This window comes from Acanthochromis polyacanthus, chromosome 22, assembly GCF_021347895.1.
Source record: "Acanthochromis polyacanthus isolate Apoly-LR-REF ecotype Palm Island chromosome 22, KAUST_Apoly_ChrSc, whole genome shotgun sequence".
Classification (NCBI taxonomy): Eukaryota; Metazoa; Chordata; class Actinopteri; family Pomacentridae; genus Acanthochromis; species Acanthochromis polyacanthus.
Window position 1 is genome coordinate 18237332 of NC_067134.1, and position 25478 is coordinate 18262809.

At 41.9% G+C, this 25478-nt stretch overlaps 2 protein-coding genes across 11 annotated transcripts in view; one reads left to right on the forward strand and one right to left on the reverse strand.

The window, feature by feature from the left end:
* Positions 1-12258, reverse strand: part of LOC110959550 (R3H domain-containing protein 1-like) — a 49370-nt gene extending 37112 nt beyond the window's left edge. For 5 of the 8 annotated variants that reach the window (XR_007939120.1, XM_022206440.2, XM_022206439.2 and 2 more), the window contains exons 1-2: positions 8662-8844; positions 3694-3853 (exon numbers count right to left, since the gene is read on the reverse strand). The gene's annotated coding sequence lies outside the window, so the exon portion shown is untranslated. Of the gene's footprint in view, positions 1-3693; positions 3854-8661; positions 8846-12126 lie in introns of those variants that run through there. The other 3 variants (XM_022206441.2, XM_022206438.2, XM_022206437.2) reach the window with 2 other exon arrangements.
* zranb3 (zinc finger, RAN-binding domain containing 3) overlaps positions 12259-25478 on the forward strand; it is a 96143-nt gene continuing 82923 nt past the window's right edge. The window contains exons 1-2 of one of the 3 annotated variants that reach the window (XM_022206435.2): positions 12259-12574; positions 14971-15173. In XM_022206435.2, coding sequence (XP_022062127.2) covers positions 15028-15173 — 146 coding nt within the window. In that variant the 5' untranslated portion in view covers positions 12259-12574; positions 14971-15027. Of the gene's footprint in view, positions 12575-12595; positions 12740-14970; positions 15174-25478 lie in introns of those variants that run through there. The other 2 variants (XM_051942162.1, XM_051942163.1) reach the window with 2 other exon arrangements.

A 25478-nucleotide genomic window follows, 5' to 3' on the forward strand; every position in this document is an offset into this window, starting at 1 on the left:
GAACTATGATGCACACATTAAAAACTAAAATACTGCCTACCCAAGCTTTAAAGAAAACATTGGTGAATAAGTTTGATACCGTAGCTACAGTATATAAAGTAACAAATAAAACTTACTTGTTCTCATTGGATTATGAGCTCATGCCCACTGCAAAACGTGTTCTTCTTCCTCCGCTCACATCTTAGTTCGAGAAGTGCTTACTATTTGTTTTCCTTTGTTTTATTGGCGGTATTATTTTGATAGAGAAAGCAGCAACACAACAAAAGCAATAACCCTGAAATGTATGAAAGTGCATTGACTTGACTGAGCACAATTTTGAAACAGTCCCAACACAGCAAAAAACAACAACAACAAAAAAACACGCGTTACAAATAATATTACTAATGGCTGATGATCAAAATAGAATTCAGTCATTATTTTTTAAGTGAGACCGGGTTTGACAACTAAAAAACTTGCGATGACAAAGATCTATACAGCAGCAGGCGGTGGGATGCAGTTGGTGTCATGAGCACAGTCTTTGGTCATCAGTCACTACTTTCTCTCTGCACCGTCTCACAGCTCTGCAGCTGTTCAGCTTGACACAATGGAAACGGCTGGACAAGATGCTGCAGGAGCACAGTTTGCTCCTGTAGCAAAACAAATATAGATTGTAGTGGTTTGAGGGAGGCTGTTGTAGAAGACTGCCAACTCCCAGCCGCCATAGAAAAGTGTTTATTTAGCATTAAAGTTCATTTGGTGTTACTTATCCATTAAAGTTTTTGATTTGGTATCGGCTCACATTTAAAGCCCGATGCAGTCATAATACTAAATTCCCATTATATTCGATTAACACTGAATGAAAGTAAAGTTTTTAAATTCAATCTTTGTGCATAGTCATCCAAAAATTTGAATTATGAGTTTAAAGTGCACAAAAATAATATTTCAGCAGAAAGATATGGAAAGGTGAAATACCCATATCCTCATTTTACCGTAGAAAGTGTGTATAACATGAAGGTAGAGTGAATAGACTTAACAGCAAAGAAGACTGGAGTTAATTTAATGACTGGTTCAAACACTGGGCATAAAACATGTAGGTTTTTTGAGAAGATGTCTGCCTAAATCAGCAGAGTAAGAGGAGTTTTCAACATAAAAGAACCGTACATGGTTCCAATGTAGGAGCATAAGTTGCTTTGCACCTATGGTCTGCTGTAGGACGTGTCTGTGTAATATCATGACCTCCCTGTGTTGAAGCCCTGGTGTGAGTTCATCCTGCGATATGCCCCAATTATGCAGCCAGGCCCCATGCAGCGCAACATACAATCACACACAGACGCAGGCCCGCGAGAAGGGAGGGCAGACATCTGGTACATGAGAGCTATGATTAATAGGTTAATTAGAAACGGGCTCATCAAATTTACTTTGCACATCAAAACTGGATCCACACATGACAGCACTTATGCTGTGCTTCAGTGTGTACGTGACTGGCTGCGTGTGTGTTCCAGCCTTCAGCCAATCAGCGAGGCCTCAACCTATTTGTCCGGCAGTGATCAGAGCCATTTTCCTATCTGATTGCTGAGCGGCAAAGCGGCTGGCTGAGACTTGATTGTTTATCTCTGTCCCAGAAGAGCTGAGGCAGCGAGCGGGAGAGCGGCTCTCTTTAAAAAGGTGGCATCCAATTCCTCCATGTCAGAGTAATTGACTTCAAGTGAGGTCCGCCGCTCTTTGGTGCTCCTCTGCTGGGTAAATGTACCGCTAACCCAATCCTGTGTGAGGCTAAGAGGTTAGCTAAAATTTAGCAGGGCACTGGAGAGCCAGACGTTGAATTTCAATGACCTGTCAGAGGTTTGACAAAAGCAACGCCGGCTGCTGCTTTACATTATTTTTACATTCTGAAGGAAAACAGCTTAATACTCCAGAGTGCTGTGCACGCCTTTGAATATTTAGTGTCTGTTGCTGACATTTTGATGAGTGAAGTCTCTTGAGTCGCTCTGTTGAAGATTTGCAATATTGGACAGATATTTTCAAGAGCCGGGCTTGTGATGGATAGCCATTTTGTCCCTCACCGAATCATTCATTCTCCCAAACACATTTTATCATGGGACTGGAGTGTTGGACTAAATTTGGCTTCAGACTTTGATCCATCCGCATTTCACCGTCTCGTCTCTCGCGGCTGAGGTAATTGCAACGTGCGCCTGTTTAGAATCCCTGATGTTTTGACTGCATAAGTAATCTGCATCATCATTTGGTCCTTAGTGCTACATTAAGGAATTTAGGGAGTAGCAAATTGGTCTCTTAAGAGAGAGGCTGAAGACAGACATCACCATCTTATATATGTGTATCTAAAGACATTCTTGATTCTCTTCACTTTGTAATGTCATATTGTGAATGATCCTCTCGCTGCACAAGTAGATGCTGCCCACTTCCAACTTTAGCTACTTTGCAGGACAACTGCTCAGCTTGATCTCAAATGATTTCTGCTCTCTTAGCTGCTCTACAAGTATGAGTGCATATTAAGCTTCTCTACCTATTTCAAGTTAACATTTTGCTAAAGCATCCTGCTAAGTCTGACAGTAACGTATGTTCAAATACAAAGTTTTAATGCAGTGTCATTAGCTTTGATTTGGAATCTTTTCTGCCTAAAAACATTAAAATTACTAAAAGTCCAAAAGTTTAATTGATATATTTATTAGAAAACACACCAGTTAGCCAGGTCGTAGTTTTCTTATCACAACTGCTACCCTGCAAAGGGGTTTTACTGACACTGTTTTATAGTTAGAAGGTGAAACTTAAAGTGCTTTTGTAGAGGCTATAACAGCAGGGTCCTGTCAGATTAAGAGGAAAACGTATTGCTTATTTTTAGCTTGCTGTGTGATGGCAGGATGTGATAAATGATAAGTGATCTTGTAAAAGGCTGTAGCAGTAGGGTTCGGTGCAGGTTACAAAAAGAAACAAGAAAATGTTTTTTTTTTTTTCTGTATTAAATGTTTGGATACAAAAAAGGCTGCACAACTACTGGACAGTTAAAGTGCAGAATATTTAGAAACGATGATGTCTGAGACTAACAGTCTGAACAGGACATGCTGCTATATTCTGGTGGAGCTAGGGTTGAGTCCAGTGTTCTCATTTATCACCTTATGACAAAAAGTCTCTTGTTAAGTCACAAGCGAAACACTACTAAAATCTGTCACTCTGTGAGATACACTTAGCATGTAAATGTGGATGTGCTACCCACCTCTACTGAAGTGTCTCCACTCACCATTTATATGCACATTTGAAATGTGTGTTCAGAACGACCAGCAATATGCAGAAGTCCAACTATGGTATATTGTTTATACATTTGGCTGAGGTGCAAAAGCAGTCTATCAGTAATAAAAGCATGCACTAATGTCCCCTGAATGAACTAAAAATAGCTAAAGACAAAAAAAAAAATCAGTGTTGAAAGGTGCAAAATAAATAAGCACAACTGTTGAAATTCCATCATGTCTCGTCATCACTGCTTGAGGTGTAGCTAGCACTTTTTCAGCTACGTCATCTCATTGTGCATTTCATCTGGAAGGTTTAAGGCCTTCTGTTCGGAGAATTAGCGCCGCTAGCTGTCGCACAAGAGTAATGAATGGAAATACCATGTATTCTGTGCCCACTTTTATGTAAATTTGGTTAAAATTTGACTTCTCTGACTGACTATTCTTGTTGAAAAAGAAACAAAAGACTTACTTGTTGCGTAGCCAGTGGTGGTTGCGGCAAAGGAGGATGTGGCTGGTGAAGTCGATGAGGCTGAGCCTACCGATGCCATCCGAGACTTCTTTGCCCATGTCTGCTTCAGCTGCTCTGAACAGCAAGCGGGGCCTCTGTCACCCTCATGACCCCTGCTGACCTGCAACCATGAGAGGCACGGGGTTAGTGCTGTGATGTTTGGGGTCAGGGGTTCGCAGCGCTTCTGTCACGGAGGTCACGTGGACTGACAGCAGTCAGGATGTCAGCAACTCTGAAATATTTGTGTGCCGGAGCAAAAAGTAAAAGTGTGGTGAGTGTGTATTTCTGGGCCTATGCGTGCCGATGCGCCATAAATTATGGATGAGCACAGAGATTGGGAGTGCGGCGGAGGCAACAGGAGAAGGCACCCCTGCCAACCTCGTAAAAACCAAGCATTAGGAATTCAGAGAGCAGCGGGAGAAGATAGCATTTCTCAGCTCAAAATCCTCTGCCATTTGGTGGCACATAAATTTCAAATCGTCTAGCGTACAATCTCTATTTTCCAGCAAATTCCTCTCTAGCTGAACTACAGGGTGACACTGGTTGGGCAGGGGCAGACATCTGAAAACAGCAACAACAGCAGAGCTGCAAAATATTGACACAATATTGGAGCGGGGAAAAAAAAAAAGTGATTTCCATCTTTATTACGAAATCTGTTTTTTTCCATTCACTTTGTTCCACGCTGCTGTTAAACTGCTGCCTTAATTAGCTATGTTCCTTCTCTAAATTGTGAAAATGTGGCATTGTGGCTCACTTCACTGGCTGCAGTTGGGTGTAGTTGCCAAATGAGGCTGCTAAACATCAGATTAGGGCTGCAACTAATGATTATTTGCATTTCAAATTAATCTCTTAGCTGTTTACACTATTACTCGATTGTTCAGTGGTCTATAAAATGCAAGAAAATGCAGAAAAGCTGCCATTATAATTTCCTAAAGCCCAAACTTAGGTCTTTAAATGCCTTTCTTTTGTCTGACTAGCAGTTCAAAATATAAAAATGATCTATGGAAAATGATATGAAACTCAAAAAAGTAAAAACACTGAAAAATGTCTGGAATTTTTGCTGAAAATGACTTGATTCCCTGTCAAACTAATCGATCCATCGGTTCAGCTCTTGATGCTGTACATTCTCCTACAGCTGACCATGCCTGGGCTTCTCTCTGCATTTCTCTCTCCCTCTCCTCCTCTAATCTCCGTCTCAGTGAGCAGGCGAGGTGCCACGCTGACTCTGGCACCCAACGGTGCCAAGGTGTGGCTGCTGCTCCCAACACGATCTTGGTACGACCCCCGTGCCATCCGGAAAGGGAGGAGGAAAAAAAAAAAAAAAAAAGGTCAAGTGGAATCTCTGCTCACTTTATAATCTTCCTTCTCATGACACCTCTGCCTGGAGCCAGAGCTGCAGACTGAGATGATGAAGGGTGGCAGAGACGTGCCAGGGAACAGGCGCCATTTGGTGTGTTGCTTTTGTTCAAAACTGCCTCACAGAACCACCAGCAGTGACTAATGCTTGAACAACGGCTTGAACAGCACAGTTAGACGTTACTTACAATCCAAGATTTAGAATCTAAGATATGTTAGTAAAATGAGAATTCTATCCTTCGAGCTTCAATTGACATTTTAGAAAATATCGTCTTGCACGATGCATGATTGACACCCAAGGCAAGATCCATTCATCAATGTTACATGTGGCAAGTGCAAAATCTGCTAAATGCAGTTTGTAGCCTGAATATCTATAACTGTACATTTACCATTTGAAGACAGATTAACCTGTATCTTTTTCCTCTTGCTCTGAGATGCTTTTATCTTTACCCCCTCTGCTCTCCTTTTTTTTTTCCCACTCCCATCTCTTTCCAAACGCACCCAGCACTTTTTACATGGTTGTTCATGTGTGACAGGAGTATCATCTCGGTGCTGGTGGTGCGAGATTTAGCCCTCGTTGCTCCTAGTTGAAAGCAGAAGTGGTGCCAATTCAAGCCGCTGCGAATGTAGTGCCAGCTAAATGTCTGAAATGGAAAAATGTGGAGCCTGCTCTGTAATTCAGCGCTGGTCCTGCAGCTATCTCACACACACACACACAGTGTAAAAGTTGCTCTGACAGTGGTGTGGCTGAGTCTGGCTGTGGGCACTCCAGGTTTTATGGCCAGAGCTGCTGAGCGGACGGTGCAGCCACGGCTTAGCCGGCTGGCTGCAGGACTTCACACCGAGCCCGTGTGTGTGCAGTAAACACTGAATACTAATGCTGCAAACAATGCACACCCCCCCCTTAGAAAAATGTTTTGACAGGCACAGACAGAGAAGCATCCCCATTTGATAGGCGCTTAACAGCTCCTAACACACCCTAACACTGCAAAACACACGCAGCAGTGAACTTGTGGAGACGCTCCGCCTGCCTGTGCGTCCTCCAGTATTGTACTGGAGCTGACAGGGAGTGGTTCATTGGTATTACAGCAGCCGCAGAGCGCAGCAACCTTAAAGAGGCTCCCTCGGGCATCGTTCAGTGTCACGCCACCTTTATCGCCACGGTCGATGGCATATCAGCAGCCTCACACAAACACACAGACGCGTCAAACCTACCCATCTGCATGCAGCATATATTCATGAATATATTCAAATGCAGATACGCTCAATTAGAAGAATACAGCCAACATAGAAATAATTACTCATAATTGCAAAGAAAAAAAATGCCAGTGACACATCATTATTTCAAATATCATCCAGCTTGATTTGGTGGAACACAGCCACATACAAACACACATTCCTCCTCCTCCCGCACATATATTCTTGATGGAAATTAATTCTTGAAAAACCCACAGCGAGGTCATGCGGGTGGCCGTCAACTGAGCCCAGTTAATCACACGCCGGCCTCTTAACGGACTACTCTCACGGACAATTATGCTCGATAGCAAGCTAATGAGAAATTTCTCAATCACTGTGAAGCGTGTAAGAGCCTGTCGGTGATGGAACGCACACAGAGGAATGGGAGAGAAAGCACACTCCAGTGTACTTATTTTGTTTCCCCTTCACACAAGCGCGACGAACACACACACACACACTCACCTGCCTCTCTCTTGCAAAGGCTGACCTTTCCCTCCCACACCTCCGCTCCGTTCTGCTCAGCTCTGAGTGGATCAGGGCTCTTGTCTGGGCTATAACCAGCTCAACTGGAGGTGAAGGACCCTCAATCCCTCCCTCTATCTGCTACTCCATCCCCAGCTCTATTCTCGGCAAAGAACGAGGAGATGAGTCAAAGAAGGGGTGGAAGAGAACAAGGCATCACCTTCACAAGCTTCTGATCTTGAAGAAAACCCATCGCGTCGCTGATTTTTAAGTGCCAGAGCGATAAAAAAAATAAGCTAGGGTTGCTCTCTGCATGCAGACGCAGAAGAGACACACTGGAAAATAATTTGACGCTTTATTGGTGCTGATGGGGTTTTGCAAGTGTCACATAAAAAGGACAACGGCAGGAGCGGTGCCAAACAGCTGGGATATTGTCTGCAGTCATGTAGAATACTAAACAGAGCTCTATTCAGCGGAGCACTGCGAGACAAAAGCTGAGACACAGTTACAAAGGTAATGCCATGTCTGCTTTGTGTCACCTGCTCGCCATTTCCGAATAAAAATTGCCACTTCTGTTTGGCCGAATCTCGCCAACGTTGCATTCAAACCGCAGGAAACACAGCAAAAGCAGCCCAACATTCCCCGGCTGTGCAATTAACTGCCGACTTCCAAACCAACAAAAGAGATTTAGAATAAGTCGGCTTGTGCAGATGGCAGGACATGCACCCTGACTAATAAAATCAGGCATCAAATAAACAATTAATTAGGTTACTAATGCTGGTTCACATTCATGGCAGCGCAATAAAATTGATTTTGGTGTTTTGCTTAACTGAGTAACTAATCTCCCATTTTCGAGCCATTTCTGCTAATTGCAAAGCAAGGAAAGCACTGACAGGGGAGCTATATAATTGGACCAAAAAACGATTAGGGTAAAGCCTCTGAAATTATATCACTTTCATACACTGCCTGCCTCAATTTCAAGGCGACTGAGGCAGTGTCAGTTTTAGCAACTGCCTATAATAGCTCAGACTGAATTAACAGAAAAAACATAAACAGGCACAAATGAGTCTCTAATTGCGCTGCTCGCTCTGCCTCCAGGTCGCATAAGGCGGTGCGGTGCAGCAGAGGCGCAGCCAGCCGGCATTAATAAATTAAATCCACAGCAGAGCATGTAGGTAATCCATTACCTATCCCACAGGAGAGCTTCCAGGGAATATCAATCTAGGCAATTAGAGAAGAAACAATAAACACAAAAAGCGAACATGCAAGTCTAGCAGTTTTGATCTATGGAGCCTTATGAGAGAGGAATAACTCAAAAAGTCTGCTAGAGTCATTAAAAGTCCATTTGCCTGCAACACCTGCAGAACAAACAGGGGGAACGGGAGACAGAGGACGAGCTTGGCTAGAGAACAATGCAGAGTGGAGCCTCTTATTGGCTGATCTCGGTTAATTATCCTTGTAATGAAAAGCAGAAGCAGCACTGGCAAACTAGCCAAGAGATTTCGAAAGCTCTGGCTCAGCTCAGCGAGTAAGACGGCGCTGACAGCCCACCAAATCTCATGTTGCGCTTAGTTTAACAAGCCAAAGAGACTGCACAGTTGTTTACTGACGATGCTATGCGACGGTAAAAGAGGCAGAAAAGCTCGAGGAGGTTGTCTCGTCTTGTAGGTTTTTAACAGAAGTGAACAGAACATGCGTTATTTGGCTAGAAATAGCAGAAAAATCAACAGCCTCAGAGGCACATAACAAAGAGAACGCTGAAAAAGCAGGAGAAAAAGAAGCACAAGGAATATTAACAGTGCATGAGAAATGAGAGAAGGCATGCATGATCCCTGTCTGCTCACTACCAAAGTGGCTGGAAGCTGCAGGACGTACCTGCCCGGCAGCTCTGCCCTCCATCCCTTCTGCTACGTGACCGCTTAGTTTCCATCGTACAGGAGGCACAATTTGCTGGAGAGGAGGCTGGAGTCGCCTTCCAGCTCGCTCCTCAGCAGCTGCCTGCCGCCTCCTGTACGCTCGCTCGACTGAGTGAGAGTGGAAGTCGTGGAGAGGAGAGTGTAAAGGGAGAGGGCGAGGGGGAGTGGGTGTCACAAAGAGAGTGAGAGAGCGAGAGCGAGAGAGAGAGAGAGAGAGAGAGAGAGCGGGATGGATGGAGGGAGGGAGAGCGCTGTGTGAGCACAAGTCTACCTGCCACAACCCATCAAGCCAGCCAGCCTTGGAGACAGCGCCAAATCAACAGCTGGCCCCTGTGTGATGTCAGAGCCTCAACAGCCAGTCACGGCAGCCGAGGCCGGCCGGCACTACGGAGCGCTGACTGAACCAAAGTCACCGGCTAAATGGGGCTCTTCATTAGCTACTCTGCTTTAGGATGGAGGCGGGGGTAGGAGGAGGAGGAAAGGGCAGACAGGGACATGGGATAGATGGAAGGAGACCGGGGAGGAAGATGAGAAAGCGGGGAGGGCGGGAGGTAGAGCGGTGCGAAAGAAAAGCCGAAAAGAAAGGAGCGCAGAGGAGGCAGAAAGAAAGTGAAGGAGAAAGAGAGGCGACAAACAGGGAGGAGGAGAAGATGGGGGACAGGAGCGACATGTCTGCAGCCAGCTAGGTGCTCAAAGACCAGGTGGAGAGTCGATGGGGAGGCGCTGGCCGCTGAGCAGCCGAGCTGTTCACTGGGCTACCTTCCCATTAAAGCTGGCACCCTGCTTTCCACACAAGACGACAAGGCTACAGCTAACTCCCACTGACTTAGATCGAGCCACCACCTGAAATTCCACCTATTACTGAACAGAACAGTGAAACACTGCAATAATACAGTTTGCTTCAGGCAAATCTAAGATAAGCTTATTGGCAGATGAGCGACGGAACAACAGAGTGAGTGCACAAAGAAAAAAAATAGGTGCTCATGCATGATCAAACCACAACGCTCACCTCCTTCATGCCATCTAAATCTGCCTTTTATGAAATTAGAGATGTGTTAGAAAACATAAGGCACGATAGCATCCTCCAGTCCTCATTTGCTTGTTTATTTCATTCAAGATCAAGAATTTTTCTCCTTCGAACAAGCACAGGAGATAAGAGTGATAATTGATTTGTGAAAATAATCTACTTCATGAAGCACTTTCATCACTAAGTGACTGACAGGCTGTCAAAGACAGAAGAAGTCACAAACAGGTCCTATGCGCAGCCGAAGTCTAGACTGCCATAATGTGATTGTTTTTGTCCTTTCAGTCACTCAGACTTTAACAGCAAACACAGTGGGCGGAAAAGTTCCTGCTGTCACTTAGCAACCAACACCAGGCTGCGACAAACGATCCGATCCAATCCTGCCTCATAATTGTACCATTCGTTACGCCATGTCTCTGAAGAATTTATTATTGTGCTTTCTTAATCCCATGAAAAGGTCACCAATTGAACAAACACTTTATGGATAGGTGGATGAATTATTTAATGGCCCAGACCAAATATTATAGGAATGAGAGATTTTCCCCCTGGAAGGCGATGAATTATTTAGTCATCGGGCCACATCTTTGGTGAAAGCTATTACACGGCAGCCTCAATATCTGATAATGTCATCAGCTCCAAATACGCCCTAACCTGCGTAATGAATGGTCAACAGAGCAGCAGCTGTAGTGGCCTGAGCAGCCGCCGGGTGAAACCGTTTTGGCAAACAATTATTAGCATTTATTTTAAGCCTCAGAGGAGATTGCAACAGAATGCAGACGATCACAAGAGAAAAACTTAGTGTACTTTAATGCACCATATCTCACCCAGCAGGTGAAATACATCACTCCAGCATGGGCACAATCAAATTTAAAATCCTTAAATCACAGTGTCTCACACAGATGGGAAATATAGAAACTATTTCTGCAAAAAGAGCACGTTACGGTGTTCAAAACGGACTATGTTGCTGCACAGCAGAGTTGCCAGCCCTGTAAAGATTAACACATCATCTCCATGCTCCAAAACAGCAGCCGGAGGGACTGAACCAGCATCCACTCTCCACCCACCAGGCTCCGCTGGTACCATAATGAAAATGATACCATCATGATGCTCAGCCTCATTGGTGGCAACTCTTTCACTGCCATCTCTACCAAGTCAATGAGGCGATAATTGTCTGGGTTAGTGCATCTGAATCATAGTGGTTATGGCTTACTTATGAACCAAGTACTAAACTGAGATATTTTATCAAAGATTTATGGCCTTTGAACGGGATAAATCCAGTCCACGTCAGGTTTTATTGTCCACTTTTATAACCCTCTCTCACAACAGTGTTGGAGATGTACTTAACTACTGCATGTCAGTGCTAAAAATACATGATTCAATCATTCCTTTTAACCATTTATAGAATTAAACAGAAACAAATGTTAGATGACTAACAATGACAGACAATTATGACTTTTTATTTCTTCGAGTCTTAATCCAACATCAACCCTCTCTGCCCCTTTGGTAAACTCACAGGTATCTTTGATAAACTGCGCAATGAAATGTGCCATTCATTATTACTACATGTGGCTTGTTTTCCTTTTGCTTCCATCGACTAATAAGTTAAACACTCAGTCATACACAACCAAGACACGAAAGCACACTCCATGTTAAAGCAAAGGGGGAAAGTTCAAGTCAGGCGGGTGGAAATGCGATTGTTTTGATCAATAATTTGGAGCAATGCGACTTAAATGTTATTTGTTGATAGTTCTCACTCGCTATTCCTTAGCGAACCAGTCGCACCAAAACCCATTACAAATTTGGCGACTTAATGTTTCTTTTGTAGCGACAGACCTGCGAATTCCAGACAACATGAGACACTTTAGTCAGATAAAGGGTATCTGGAACTAAAATTCGGCGGATAAAATATTTCCCAAAGCAGCGAAATAATTCAATTAAATCTCAATTTAGTGAGCGGACTAACCATGATTAGTACACACTGTTCGTTGCGGCAGATTGCAGTGAGAGACACAGTCGAACCAGGCCTAAAAGTTATTGAATTACACAGCATTATTTAATAACTGCCGATTCGTTTTATGAAAGGAAGCCGAATTAAAGTATAGCTTCTTACAGTTTAGATGTTGATTTTGGTTGCCAGGTGTGTACTTTTGCCGGAGAGCATTTGAACATATTCGGGATGAGATCGAGTCGGGGCTAAGCTAACATTCTTACCTGGCACCGCGGCTTGCTAACGCTTGAAAACGACTAAACACCGGCGCCCTGCGCTGTCACACGGCAGCCAAAGAGACGCGTTTTAAGGCTCACAAAGGTCGTGTTACGTGGGTACAACCACCCCGGTTAATGGTAGATAAAACTGGCAGCTGCTGGACAGGACACCGCAGATATCTAACGTTGCCTTACCGCTCTTGGTTTACAATCGGTGCACAGCCGTTGTCTCCACCGAGGGTGAAGCAGCTCGTGTTTGTGGCAGAGTGAAGGAGGCAACGGCTCAGTGCGTCAGATCCTCACGCTCCGCACGCAGGCCGTTGGAAATATGTCACGTCTGGCCGTCGCACGGTTATTTTTTTTGCGTTATGGCATCACTAACGTACGCAGTTTGTCCGCGAATTTCGTCATTTGTTTGACATATCCCACTCAATGATGTAAATCCGTTATTGTTTCAGGTGAGTCGCGGCTAAATAAAGAATGTCAGGAAGTTACGTCGCATAGGCAGTGAGCGCAGCGGCTTGCCCGGTGAAATAAACCGAGTGTACCTCCAATTTGCCGCGAAACTGTTCTAGTGTCCCAGTTCAGTCGTATGCAGTTTTAAACCGAGTAACTGCAGCTCCTCGTCCCACTGTGCCAACCGGTAGGAAAACCGTCCACACACTCAGACATAAAGCTCTTATTTCGCTTTGCTAACACTTCACATGTAGCTCACACAGCAACATAGCGGTACCGCTATATGTAGACACACAGAATACAAGCTAGTCAGCAGTGAACATGAATGCGAAGAGTACTCTGATCTCTTCAGGTAAGAAGCTAGCACTTTGTTTTGCTAGCTCTAGCTAAACATGCTACATCCATATTTTAGTCTGTATCAACCCATTGTTATTGGGGATTTTAGTTGTTTATTCGGCTGCCATTTTGTCTAGCATGTTGCTTTTAAAGTCAACAAGCCAGAAAAAAAAAATGATGACAGGTGTTGAGAAACTCCATATACAGCTACATCTGCAGGATACTGCCACTGAAATCATAATATCACTAATTTTGGTTGCTTCAGTAGATAATTAATCTCTAAAGCTTTGGCTGTTGTTACAGAATGCTATGTCTCAGTGTCCTAAATGTACAAATGAGAACTACACTAAATACTGTAGATATAGCACATTCCCAGGCTAATAGTCTGTGCAGCTGTCTCACTCAAATAACAGTGCAAATATCTGTATTACTTTTATAATCAATTTGCTACACTTTTTTGTGACTTGCTATCAGTACTGTATTAGAATAAACATTTTGCCATTCTTTATAGTTCCTATTTGTAAGCATCGAGCACCAAAACACACAAGTCCAATTCCTCACATGTGAACTCTGATTGTGATGCATCTCATATATGGTTGTTGAGGTTTGAATAAAGTTAGTACTAATGAAAATACACACACTTTACAGTGATCATTCCCAGGGCTGGAGCTGAAAGGTTGCCACCCAACCAAAATTGTGAAGCTCATCAGACCAGTCTTTTGCTGTTTTGTGTCCTTGAGTATGCAACAATCTGCAAAGGTTCAGATGACGTGAAGTTCTTCATGTCCCCAAGTCTGCGACAGTCTGCACCGACTCTCCACAGAATATTTTCATGAGTATGGTACCAAAGCAACAGTGTGCATGCATCGAATACGTAGATGTGACCTGATCTAATGCACATGTATGTAAGGGAGACTTTGAAGTAGATTTCTGTGGACTTTTTAAGTAGTATAACAGCAACAACTATGCATATATGGGCATCTGCAGCACTTCTACATTGACAGTAGTCTAGGGCCTCTCTTACTTTACCTTTCTTTGCGGAACCGTTTCTCTACAGCCATTGTTCCCGTACATTTTAGCAGCGCCGCCACCTACTTTCAACCACATACAACCAAGCACTTGTGCCCAAGCAGAAAATGTTCATACAGATTTTGCAGCAACTCCACTTTATGGACAGTATCAGAATGCATCTGTTTTCATATGTGGACAATGAATGTGTCTGCACATGTTGTTATTAGTTAAAGTGCATAGGATTTCAGTTAAGCTGTGAATTTAGTTGACACTCTTGCACGGTCTCTTTAAGACTGTGGGGATGAAACCTACTTTGAAGAGTTCGAGAAACTAGTGATGCAAACTGCTAGATTGACCCAGAACCTGCAGCCAAAAGAAAGAAAGAAAAGGCTGGATGGACACAGTGTGACGTCTCAACGAGTCGGGCGTCCTGAGTAGAACAAGAACACTTTTGACACAAGTCTTGCTTGCATGATCAAAATTGTGTTTATCTTTTGAGCTTTTCCTGCAATTATAAAAGCAGAACTTGAGCAACCATTTTCAGTTTGTGTCAGTCAAGGGTTACATATAAATATCTGTAAATGAGTTGTCATTTACTTGTACATGGCTGACTTGCCTGCTTTAGCAAATGACCAGAATGAATGGCAAAAAAGACTATTTGGCCTTCAGAGATTTGGTAAAGAAATAAAAAGAAGAAGACATTGCGCCATCCCAAAGTGAGTCAGCCTGTCCACCACTATAAAAATGTCTGGCTCCACCACTGATTATTCCACTCGTATAATATCTACCAATACCTTCATAATACACATAAATGCTATGCATGGCTGCTTACTGTGGACATCGCTGTCTCTCTGTCCTTACTGGAGGCTCTCACTGTTTTAGCCTTCATACTTTTTGGGATGTTGGTGTTCATGATTAGTAACATGTAGATGCAGAAACTTGACCAGAATGATGAGGCAACACAGAGAAGTTGCTGCCGTTGTCACTGTAGGTGGCTGAGACAGGCAACTTTCACAATCTCATTTCAAATTCTGACTTTCTGTGTCCACTGTGCTGCGTCATCCAGCTTCTAATGATGGTATTCCTGTCAATTCTAGTAGACAGCAGCGGATTGTGGCATACCATTATTATAAAACCTGTTTAAATCAGCAAGCAGTATGCTAAACTAAAGTGCTATCTAGATGCTAATTCAAACTAAACCGTTCCTAAATGTATATTTTCTGTTTTTTTTGGCAGCCTGAAATCAGAGCTGGGTGAGTGAGCAAGGACCAAGAAACTGATGAGGACTTAGAAATGGAAATGGATGATAATGGTCTACAGACCTCTTGCTGTGATACAAGATGGTCACGGCAACTGTCAGGCCTTCCTCACAAGCTCCTGCAGCGCCTGATGCCTTTCCAAAGGGAGGGAGTGGAGTTCGCCTTATCCAAAAATGGACGGTGAGCAATTCTGCCGCTCGGCTAGTCTAGCCCAAACATCTTTGACTATGGAACACTCAGACATATCGCATTTCAAGTGACTTTAAAACTCCACAAATGGGTCGAGTTGTATCTTGCAAGTAAGTTATAACGTCAAAAAAAGAAGAATTTTTAAAGTAAAATGTCAACGAAAAAAAAATTGTCAAGTAAACGTAGATGTGCAGATGGGCAGGTCTATTGTTCATTTTTGGCAACAGTGTGTTCTGCTCCGTTTGAAGCATTGCATTCCACTCCACCTCTGCAGAGTCTAAATATTGATTTATGACAGTGCTTTCAACTCAAATCTATTGTGCGAGCATATAGAAGGATACAAGCAGCTCCTCAAATCTTGTCTTGTCTCACAAGTCACAATAAAGTGGTAATGTTATGCTGAAACAGAGGGGCTAAAATGTTACTGTAGAGTAGCTCAAGTGGAAAAGAGTTACTTTTACAGCAATATCTATTTACCCCTCAACCCTAAAACCTGGTGGCGATTTTTAAAGGCACATTTTCTCTAAAAATCCTAAAAAAATCAACCATATATGAAAGTAACTGAAGTAACTAAAATCAGGAATTATTTTTGGATTTTCAGCTTTCTGAAGGTACATGAACATTTCTTATGTGGCACATGGTTCAGACTGGAAAATGTTGAACATGTTGATTTCAAATCGAATTCAACTGTCATTTCTGTCCTTTTTTATAATTTATGACACCAGCATGTTATACTTCACAGAAGAGTTTTTTGCATTCTTTATACTTTTAGCTGCGATTGAACTGTTTCCATAGAAATGATGGGCTGTATATTGCAGGTTAAAATGAGCCTACAGTGAGGACAAAAGTGACGGTAGCAAAAAACACTCAGAAACTGCTGGACAGGTTAGAGGGTTAAAGCTTGCTAATAGTAGCTAACATTAGCCATCATAGATGACTGGACATAGCAGACCAAATACAGCTGTGGCAGCACAAATGATGACTGCACTAAACAAACATTTGACAGTTTATAAAAGACAATGACCATGTGTAATGCTTATAAATGAATACTGATGACCTATTACACTTCAAACACATTCAAAATACTCTTCAGTGACGATTAATATAACTTTTACAAAAAAATAATCAATATCCAACATTAATCAGGTACATAAAATGCACAAATTTTTATCAGTACATTCACTCTGTGATACTAAAGACATAAAACATGACAATGTTCTCATGCTTCGCAGTCATAAAGTTCATCTCAGCAGCAGAAACTTCATTTGGACATACAGAACAAATGTGCAGCATAACACATTCTACATTGCAGCATCAGTGTGTGATTCGGTCAAATGGGATGGCATTTTTACAAAGATAATTTGCCTAATGGCGCTTAAAAGTAGGCAGTTCCACCTCATTTCTATAGTGCAACGAGAGCTGTGATTTCCTACAATATGTTCTAGAGGCTGAAGAAGAAAGTAGAAAGTCAGGAGTGTATGTGAATATATTCTAAATCCAGATGCTCAGAAAGACTCCAGGTTGTGTCTCTGAAAACAATTAGCAGTCCATGGGAAGTTTCTCAGTTGGCCTTAAGTCCCCAAGTGTTTGTGTGTTTGCAGCTTTTGCGGCAGGAACAGACCAGGACTGGTCCATTTCCTCCTGCCCGACCAGTCGATGCACGCTCGGGTTCTCGGGAAGGTCAGCGCACGGGGAGCCAATCTGAGGGGCGCTGCTGTGATGCGGAGCGGCCATATTGATTCAGGAACACTGGGAGGCAGTGCTTTGTTGCACGGGTGGGTCAGGAGTCAATTGGCTCTTGCTGCACGGTGTGGACAGCTACCTCAGTCAATTGGCATCAATTTGACAGCAAGAGCAACGCGGACACTGGTGCTCTCAGGGGACAAACCGAGACAGTATTAGCAGACAATATTATAGGTAATGAGCAGGTCTGAAAGTAAAACAACATTAGCACGATCAGTGAGGCTTTAGCTTGTTGGTTATTTTAACTAGTTGAATATATAGAAAGTAATTTTATAGGATGAAATATAAACATTAGATCTATGTAATATTACTTTTGTCAGAAAGGAGGTAAAACCTTCAAAACTGCCATCAGAGAGTCTCAATTAATGGTCTTTTTACACTAAATGGAGCATCCCAATTTTTTGTATTCTTCCACTTGCAAATTTTATCTTCAAAATTCCTTGTATTTTTGAAACTATTTGAATGACTTTGATGGTCACAGGGTTACGGAGAACCCAGGTGCAGACACTAACGAGAACAACGAGATCAGAGACTAGTGAAGGAGGAGTTTGTTTCCAAAAGGTGTGACCTTGCCTTCCCAGGTGAAGCTTGGTCAGAGTTCAGGGCTTCTGGAAGTGTAGCAGTAGAAGATTGAAAGTGATGAGCAGACGACGAAGCATGAATCTAGGTTGACGATCAGGCAGCGACAGTGAGGTCTGAGCCGGAGTTTTCTAGAGCGGAGTGTTGAGTAAAGACAGGTGAGCTGTTGTGCAGGTGATCACACTTACTGCTGGTTTGACAGCAGATCAGTCACACACAGAGGGGAGCTGTCTCATTTTGAAGCTAAAACTCTGTAAAAGGGCTCTGAAATATGAATTTGGTGGCTACATATATGCTATTCACAAAGGCGAAAGCTGCTCAGCTAACAAACCTGCTAGCTAAACGCTGTCATATGCAAGTTGAACCTCCGCAGGCAGAAACGTGCTTTTTAATACATTGGTCAGTTTTAGGATTCTAAGACAGGGGTGTCAAACATGCGGCCCACGGCTCAAAACCAGACCTCTAGAGGGCTCAATCCGGCCCGCTGGACGATTTTGTAAAGTGTAAAAATTCCAGATAAGACATTAACTGCAAATTGTAAATTTGTAAAACCATAGATTTATAATAATTCCTAGACCATTACAAGTTGTTTTGATCATAAAGTAAAATACTATGTTGTTCTTTTGTCTTATTATGTCTCGTTTTTGTAATATTTTGTCCCGTTTTTGTTGGTTATTTTGTTTCACTTTTGTTGCTTGTCTGATGATTTTGTTGTTTTGTCTCTCATTTTTGTCATTTTGTGTTTCCTATATATCTCATCATTTGTCTACGTTTTGTTGTTTTATTTCCCGCTTTTATTTTTTGTCTCGTTTTTGTCATTCTGTCTTTTTTTGTCTCACTTGTGTTGTTTATCCATTTTTTGTCATTTTGTTTCTCGCCTTTGTCGATTTGTCTCATTTTTTTTTTTGTCTTGTTTTTGTCTGACTTTTGTTGTTTTGATCATAACATAAAATCCTACATTATTCAGTTCCAGATGACTGAATGTTTGGTTCTTTTGTAGACACTCTGTGATCTGGAAGTTGTAGTGTGTAAATGATAAACTGAGGCATAATGTTGTTGAAATTAAACTTCATTCTCTTCATAAATATCAAGTTTTTCATAGTGGTTTTGCAAAAAAAACCAAACAATTCCTTAAATGTGAACATTTTCAGAATGTACCTTTTTGCTCTAAAAACATTTGGAGTTGTGGTTATTTATCGGTTATTATGCTGTGATTTTACTGCTCACATGAGATCAAATTGGGCTGAATGTGGCCCCTGAACTAAAATGAGTTTGACACCCCTGTTCTACGATATAATTCTGCCATAATGTGTCTTCCTTCAGAGTAGCAACAGTACCATTTCTATCTCTTTCTCCAAATGAGTATTCTCTCCTCCTCCGAGCCACAAATGTCCACCTCAGCACCACTTACATTCACCGAAACTTTCCGCTTTTATTACTGTCTACACTATGTTCTCAAGGTTTCTACTCGGGGGGTTTTGAATGTACGATTCACAGCTTGATTTATGGAACATTTTATTCCTAAAAGCAGAGGAAGAATGGATTTTTTTTGTCTGGTTGTTGACAGTAGTTTCTGATAGATGTAGTGATAAAAAGAGATATTTCCTTGGTAAAAACCTTTAACTCTGACAAATTGGAATAATAAAACACACATTTTTTTAGTCTGCTTAGCTATATATTCAGATTTCTGTTCTGGAAATTGCTGCAAATTGGGGCATTTTTAGATATATATTACCTCATTTGCATTTGGCTGGGCAGGTTAGTCCATCTGATGTTTAAACGGGTAAACAGAGTGTTGCCGACAGGTTAAAAAAGGACACTATCCTCGAATCTGTTTAAATGCTCACTCTTAACATGGCTCCATGTTCACAGCTTTGGTATGCGGAGAAATTTAAAGTTTGACATGCCTGCTTTTCCTAGTTACAGCTCTCATTTATTCCCTACAATAGGCTTAAATGTAGGTTAGGAGGTTAAAAGGCTTAAATTGAGAGTTTAGACAGACGGAAGGTTGATCACAAGGTAAAATGAAAATGTTTTTGGCAGGAATCTTTCTTTCTGTGGAATATAGAAGCACTGTGCTCCTTTTTATTTGTTCATTCAGTATCCTTGATACTCCACAGAATCTCATTATAGTAAAGATAGAAATAATAACGTCTCTGCCTACTAGCTACAACAGACCACAATGCAATGCTGCTGCAGATTTGCTGGATTTTTAGGAAGGGGTAAAACAATTCTGGAGAATGAAGGATATCACTACCTGAAATGGAGCTAGACAATGAAGGCTGACAGACGAAAAAAAAAAAAACACAATAATGGCAGCCCTTCATTATAAAATAACTCCTGAAATGCACTGAACATCACAGATTGATGTTGGATATCTAACAGCGTAGGAGGATCCGTGGGCGGATTTTTCCTTTAAATCTCATAGTCATTGTGTCTTTTCACATCCAGAGCATCAAGAGTACCGAACCAAAACATCAAATGTTGTTGCAATTCAAATACTTATGGAGCCGGCTGTATCGGCCTGTGTAGGAGGGTGAGTGAATTTTATCGAGTCAGATGGGGGATAATGTGGGAAAGTTGTGCTACAGTGCGACAATAAAAACCCATGAGATGTGGTTGATTGTATTGTTTAGAAAGTTGGGCAGAAGTTTGCCATTCGAGTGCTGACATCTGTATATACTCAGCTATTTAAAAGCAGAAATTTACCCATTTGTACATCTGCAAAATGCACCTGAGTGGACCAGTCTAGATATAGAAAAAAAGCATTCATTTAGAGTAAAAGTACATCCATTAAGACCTGTTGGTCTCTTCCATTAAGGTGGTGACTGCAGTTTGAAGCGAGCCATGTGGTGCAGTCAGTGCAGGTCCACCCTCTGTGGATTTACCCAAAATATTATTGGAAGTGACTGCCTCTGCTTTTATTTAATATAATGCGCTGTGCTGATGCAAGAGGAGGTCAATACTGTGTTGTCTGTCCCTGTAATGGTCCAGATGTGGAGTTTTGTTCTCCGAACGAATACAAGTTGATGCATTCACACTATATTTTTAGTATTATAGTTTTATTACCAAGAACGAGTCTGTAAACAGAGTGGTTCTATAAAATAGTTTATAATCAGTCTCAGAGGCTCCTCGGACATCATTCACAGAGAACAATATGGGATAATAAGGGATTCAGATTCTTGAGTGTTTGTCTACATCAGGGGTGCCAAACTCATCTTAGTTCAGGAGCCACATTCAGCCCAATTTGATCTCAAGAGGGCCGGACCAGTAAAATAACAGCATAATAAACTATAAATAACCACAACTCCAGATTTTTCCTTTGTTATGCTACAAAAAAAGTAAAAATTTGCTTCACCATGACTGTATAAACCCTGATTTTAGCCCTTTATGAAGGCACTGTTTCAGTGTCTGTAGCTTTAAATGCAGCTGTCCACGCCCCCTTCAAGAAGAAGACTCTCTCTGCACTCTAAAATCAATAGTTTTGTGGTGGAAAGCAGCAGCTTTGGAAAGGGCTCTGATGTCACTGCTGGCTAACATGTAGTATTAATGGATTGCGTTTCATGCTTGTTTTGTTTCTGACAACAGAAACTGCAAAATGTGTGTACGAGAACCGCTTTATTGGGAATTTAGCTGTATGAAAACACAGTATTTGTAAACACAGAGAGCAGCAGCAAAGTAAACAGATGTAAACAGCAGCTGAGTTTTGTTTGAACTGAAGCACAACATCAACAAGAAAACACAGTAACCCACCCAGACCTTGTTTAATGGCATCCCTGTATGTTCCTCAGTTTCCGCAGAGCTCTGACTGTGGACATATAATCAAAGCTAATGTTAGCCACATTAGTCGTGTGAAGTGCTAACACTACAGATTCTTCTATTGTTGTGGTGACATTGCCTTTGGTAATAGTAATCCACTGGGAGTACATAAAGAGTGTTGTGTTCACTCTTGCAGCCAGCAGCATTTGGTGAGCTTTGCTTGTGGCTAAGAAGTTTCAGAGTTAGCAGAAGCAGCTGTAGGAAGTGAATAAACTTGGTGGATTGTGAGGCAGCTGCAGTTTGACACCCAAAAAATGGAATTTTACTGGGGGTGTGACGAGATCTCGCGAGATTAAATCGTGACGATATTTCTCATTTAAGTGAAAAGCTGTCTCGCGGGCACAGGGCAGAAGCCTATCAGACCAATAGAAACATCTATTTGTGACCTATGGGGGCAGTAATGTGCCTTTGCTGCGTTTAGTCTGCCAAAAGCTGACAAAAAGGAGAAGGAATACTGCAGCAGCACTAGCCAGAATGATGTCAGAGTCTGACATCACCAATGAAGATGCCCCCGCCACATTTAAGTCGTTTGTGTGGCAGCATTTTGGGTACCCAGTGAAGATAATAAACGACAACCGAGTGACAGACAAGACATGGACAATATGTAAGCAGAGTAAGAAAATAATGCTGTACACCGCGGCTAACACGAGTACTATGCTAAGACACATACAGAGCTACCACAGCTCGCTAAAATCACCTGCACCTGTGATGAAAGCAGCTAAAGGCCCGACAACACTGACTGACGCCTTTGCACCTAAACTTCCAGACTCAAGCATTACGGCCATGGCAATAACGAGAGAAATCGGCGTTTTCATTGCAGCTGATATGAGGCCGTTTTCTGTGGTACAAAACCTGGGATTTCGGCGACTCCTCCATACATATTCGGTCAGGTACGCATTTTACACGCACAGTGGTCCCGAACCTTTATAAAGAGTCGAAGACTAAAGTTTGCACTTTTTTGCACTCTGCATTAACAGAGTAGTGCTTTGGTTACAGTTTTGCGCACATTGTTTGCACATTAAAAAAAGAAATATGTATTTTTGTGGAAAGAAGGTCAACAGTTAAAAGCTCATGCTTCAGTCATGCATGGATGTAAGTTACAAAACATTTTCAAAATGCCCGTGCATTTTTTTTGTGACTGTCAAATAAAAAAACTTTTTGTCCAGTTATATAGTTTGTCATTTTAGTTTTCTTAAAGTAATGCGAAAATATCGTCTCGTCTCGTGAACCCAATATCGTGTATCGTCTCGTGAGCCAAGTGTATCGTCACGCCCCTAAATTTTACCAAATGGAATGTTTAGCTTTTAGTCTGTAAATCTAACAGTACATACTGGGTCCTGTTGTCACCTTATGAATAAAAAAGTGCCTATTGTACATTTTAAGGTGCTTTAGTGAATGTATTTACTTCCTAAGGTACTTAAAATTCCATTTACTCCTAATAAAGCATGGAAGTTTTTTATAATAGGATATTTTTTGTGTTGTAAAGACAGCAGGAGATGCGTTCTATTAAACAGCATGAAGAATTTCACTCACCATTTGTAACCCATGGCCTTAATAGGCAAATTTCCATTGTTTGGACAGCATCCATCCACGATGTAAAGGAGAGGTTTTTATAGAAGCAAAGTGTGGAGGCTACACATCATAAATACATGTCAAAACCTGCTGGGTCTGTTTTGGGTTTTAGAGGGAAGAATCATTTTGTTGAGAGACACTTAACGCATATTGCAACATAGAACATATGCTCACAACATGAATTTTCAGAATGCATACATCATTATCGCCACTCATCTTGTTCGTTTCAATTTATGCATCTTTAGCTGCTGTAATAGACGCAATAGAACAAGCATTGTGACTAAACATTGCAACATATTAAGGCCATAATTAAAGATTATTGTCACACCTACACCAACGCTACTGTTCAAAAGGTTGGGGTCATTTAGAAATGTCCTTATTTTTGAAAGAAAAGCAGTTTTTTTCAGTGAAGATAACATTAAATTAATCAGAAATGCAGTCTAGACATTGTTAATGTGGTAAATGACTGTTCTCACTGGATTTTTAATGGAATATCTCCATAGGGGTACAGAGGAACATTCCCAGCAACCATCACTCCTGTGTTCTAATGCTACATTGTGTTAGCTAATGGTGTTGAAAGGCTCATTGATGATTAGAAAACCCTTGTGCAGTTATGTTAGCACATGAATAAAAATGTGAGTTTTCATGGAAAACATGAAATTGCCTGGGTGACACCAAACCTTTGAACAGTAGTGTACGTACAAACTTGCACATAAACTGCCATGAGACTGACAATTACAAGTACAGCACAAAACCGTAAAATCCAACAAGAAGTGTTGCTTGATTTAAAGATTTTCTCAAAGGTTTGTTTAGATAAAACAGGTTAGTTGCATAAATTTAGATTAAATCGTGCATACAGACATTTTTAAAACCTTAAAAGCATTATGTGACTTATAAAAGAAGAAATAAACACTTTCTTAGGAACTAAGCTTTGAATTTATTAGCAGTAAAACTCGCTACTTCTTACGTTAAAGATTCAACAGTCTTTCAGAAGCACTGGATGTCGCGAGAATGGCAGCTTCTCAGACCACAGCAGCCTTATTGACCACATCTGGCTTCACTTTCTTTACAGCCAGAAAGGTGGAACACACGAGAACCAACAAAATAGTGCAGCTGCAACCATTATCCCATGCCAGCGTTGTAAGTAGCTGTACCGGCTTGTTGTCAACTTGAGCAACGTTATCTTAACTTCACCTGTCTCCAATCTGTGTGTGTCTGTTTGTACAATCTGTAGGACCTAAGTGGAGCCAAAAAATACATCCTGACTCATCCTAAATGTTTGCTAACTATAGCAGAAAAAGGCAGTACTGGTCACACCACACAAAGTAGCAGCAAAAACTCAATGTAAGCTAATGAAATTAGCCAGCATGTGTTTTTGTAGTTATTAACTTTTCCTTTACAAAAAGAAAATTAGATTATTTGTTGTCTCTGAAAGTTACAATGTTTTTTTCCCCATCCTTTCCATCTTTCCATGACAAGCAGCAACCATTAGCCGCTGCATAACTGCATATTTAACAGGTCACTGCTGTTTTAATGTGAGCATTTCCATGTCTACTGCTTTTTTTTCTTGTTTGGATATGGTGGTTGAAAGCAATATAAAAAGTGTAGTTAATGTAAATGTCAAGCTGAGGTGAAATGATATCAGGAATATTTAGAAAAAAAATCACTCTAGAAACGCTGGCTTGAGTTACGGAAGAAATACAATCAAAAACAAAGAAATGTTGAATGTTATTTGAAGCTCAGTTAGTTCGGACAGTTTTGGATGTGAACAAAAAGGCGTCATAAATTGAAGATTTCCCCATTTAAAGGGTTTAAACGTTTCCTTTTTGTAATGGTGAACACTACTGAGCCTTCTCTCTCCACTGCAGCTGGAAACGAGGCGAAACGTTTCCCAGTAAAGGCTGCTCTGTTTGGATTTTAAGTTAATTCACAATACGGAGCAAAACTGCACTCTGAACCCATAACTGTGTGTGGGATCAGAGTGGCTCCAGTCGTGGGGCCATCGAATCGGCCTTTTGTGCAGCGTTCGGCCTCTGAGCAGTTTTCTCCGCTGACCACAGAGCACCGCAGGGCCAGTCCTCAGCAGAGAGCTTTAACGGGGCTGGAAGATTGGGGTTAGACACGGGGCCGCACAACACATCACCGTGCAGAGGTCAGAGCCATCAAATCATCACAGCCAGCCTGGGAGGTAGCGAAGCCCATTTCCTGACACTTTGGGGCTTGTGGGTTTCAGAGATAACATTAGAAAGATGCTGCGACGGGGAGCGTGCCGTCGTCAGGCAACAGCACTGCAGCATGCTCGCAGTCTCAAACCGTCAAGACGACACTCAGGTTATTTAAAGGAGGATGATTAATGTGTTGAGAAATGGCAAGCACCTGCCCCAGCCGCACTCCCTCTGCAGCTTGTGTGTGTGTGGGTGTATGCGCCAGCACATATATGTGTGCGTCTACTTTTACATGGCTTTATATGTGCTCGTGCACTTCCAGTTTTGCATGTCTTTTGTGTGCATTTTTCCACACACATACTGGCCCAGTGTGTGTGTGTGTGTGTGTGTGTGTGTATGTGTGTGTGTGTGTGCATTG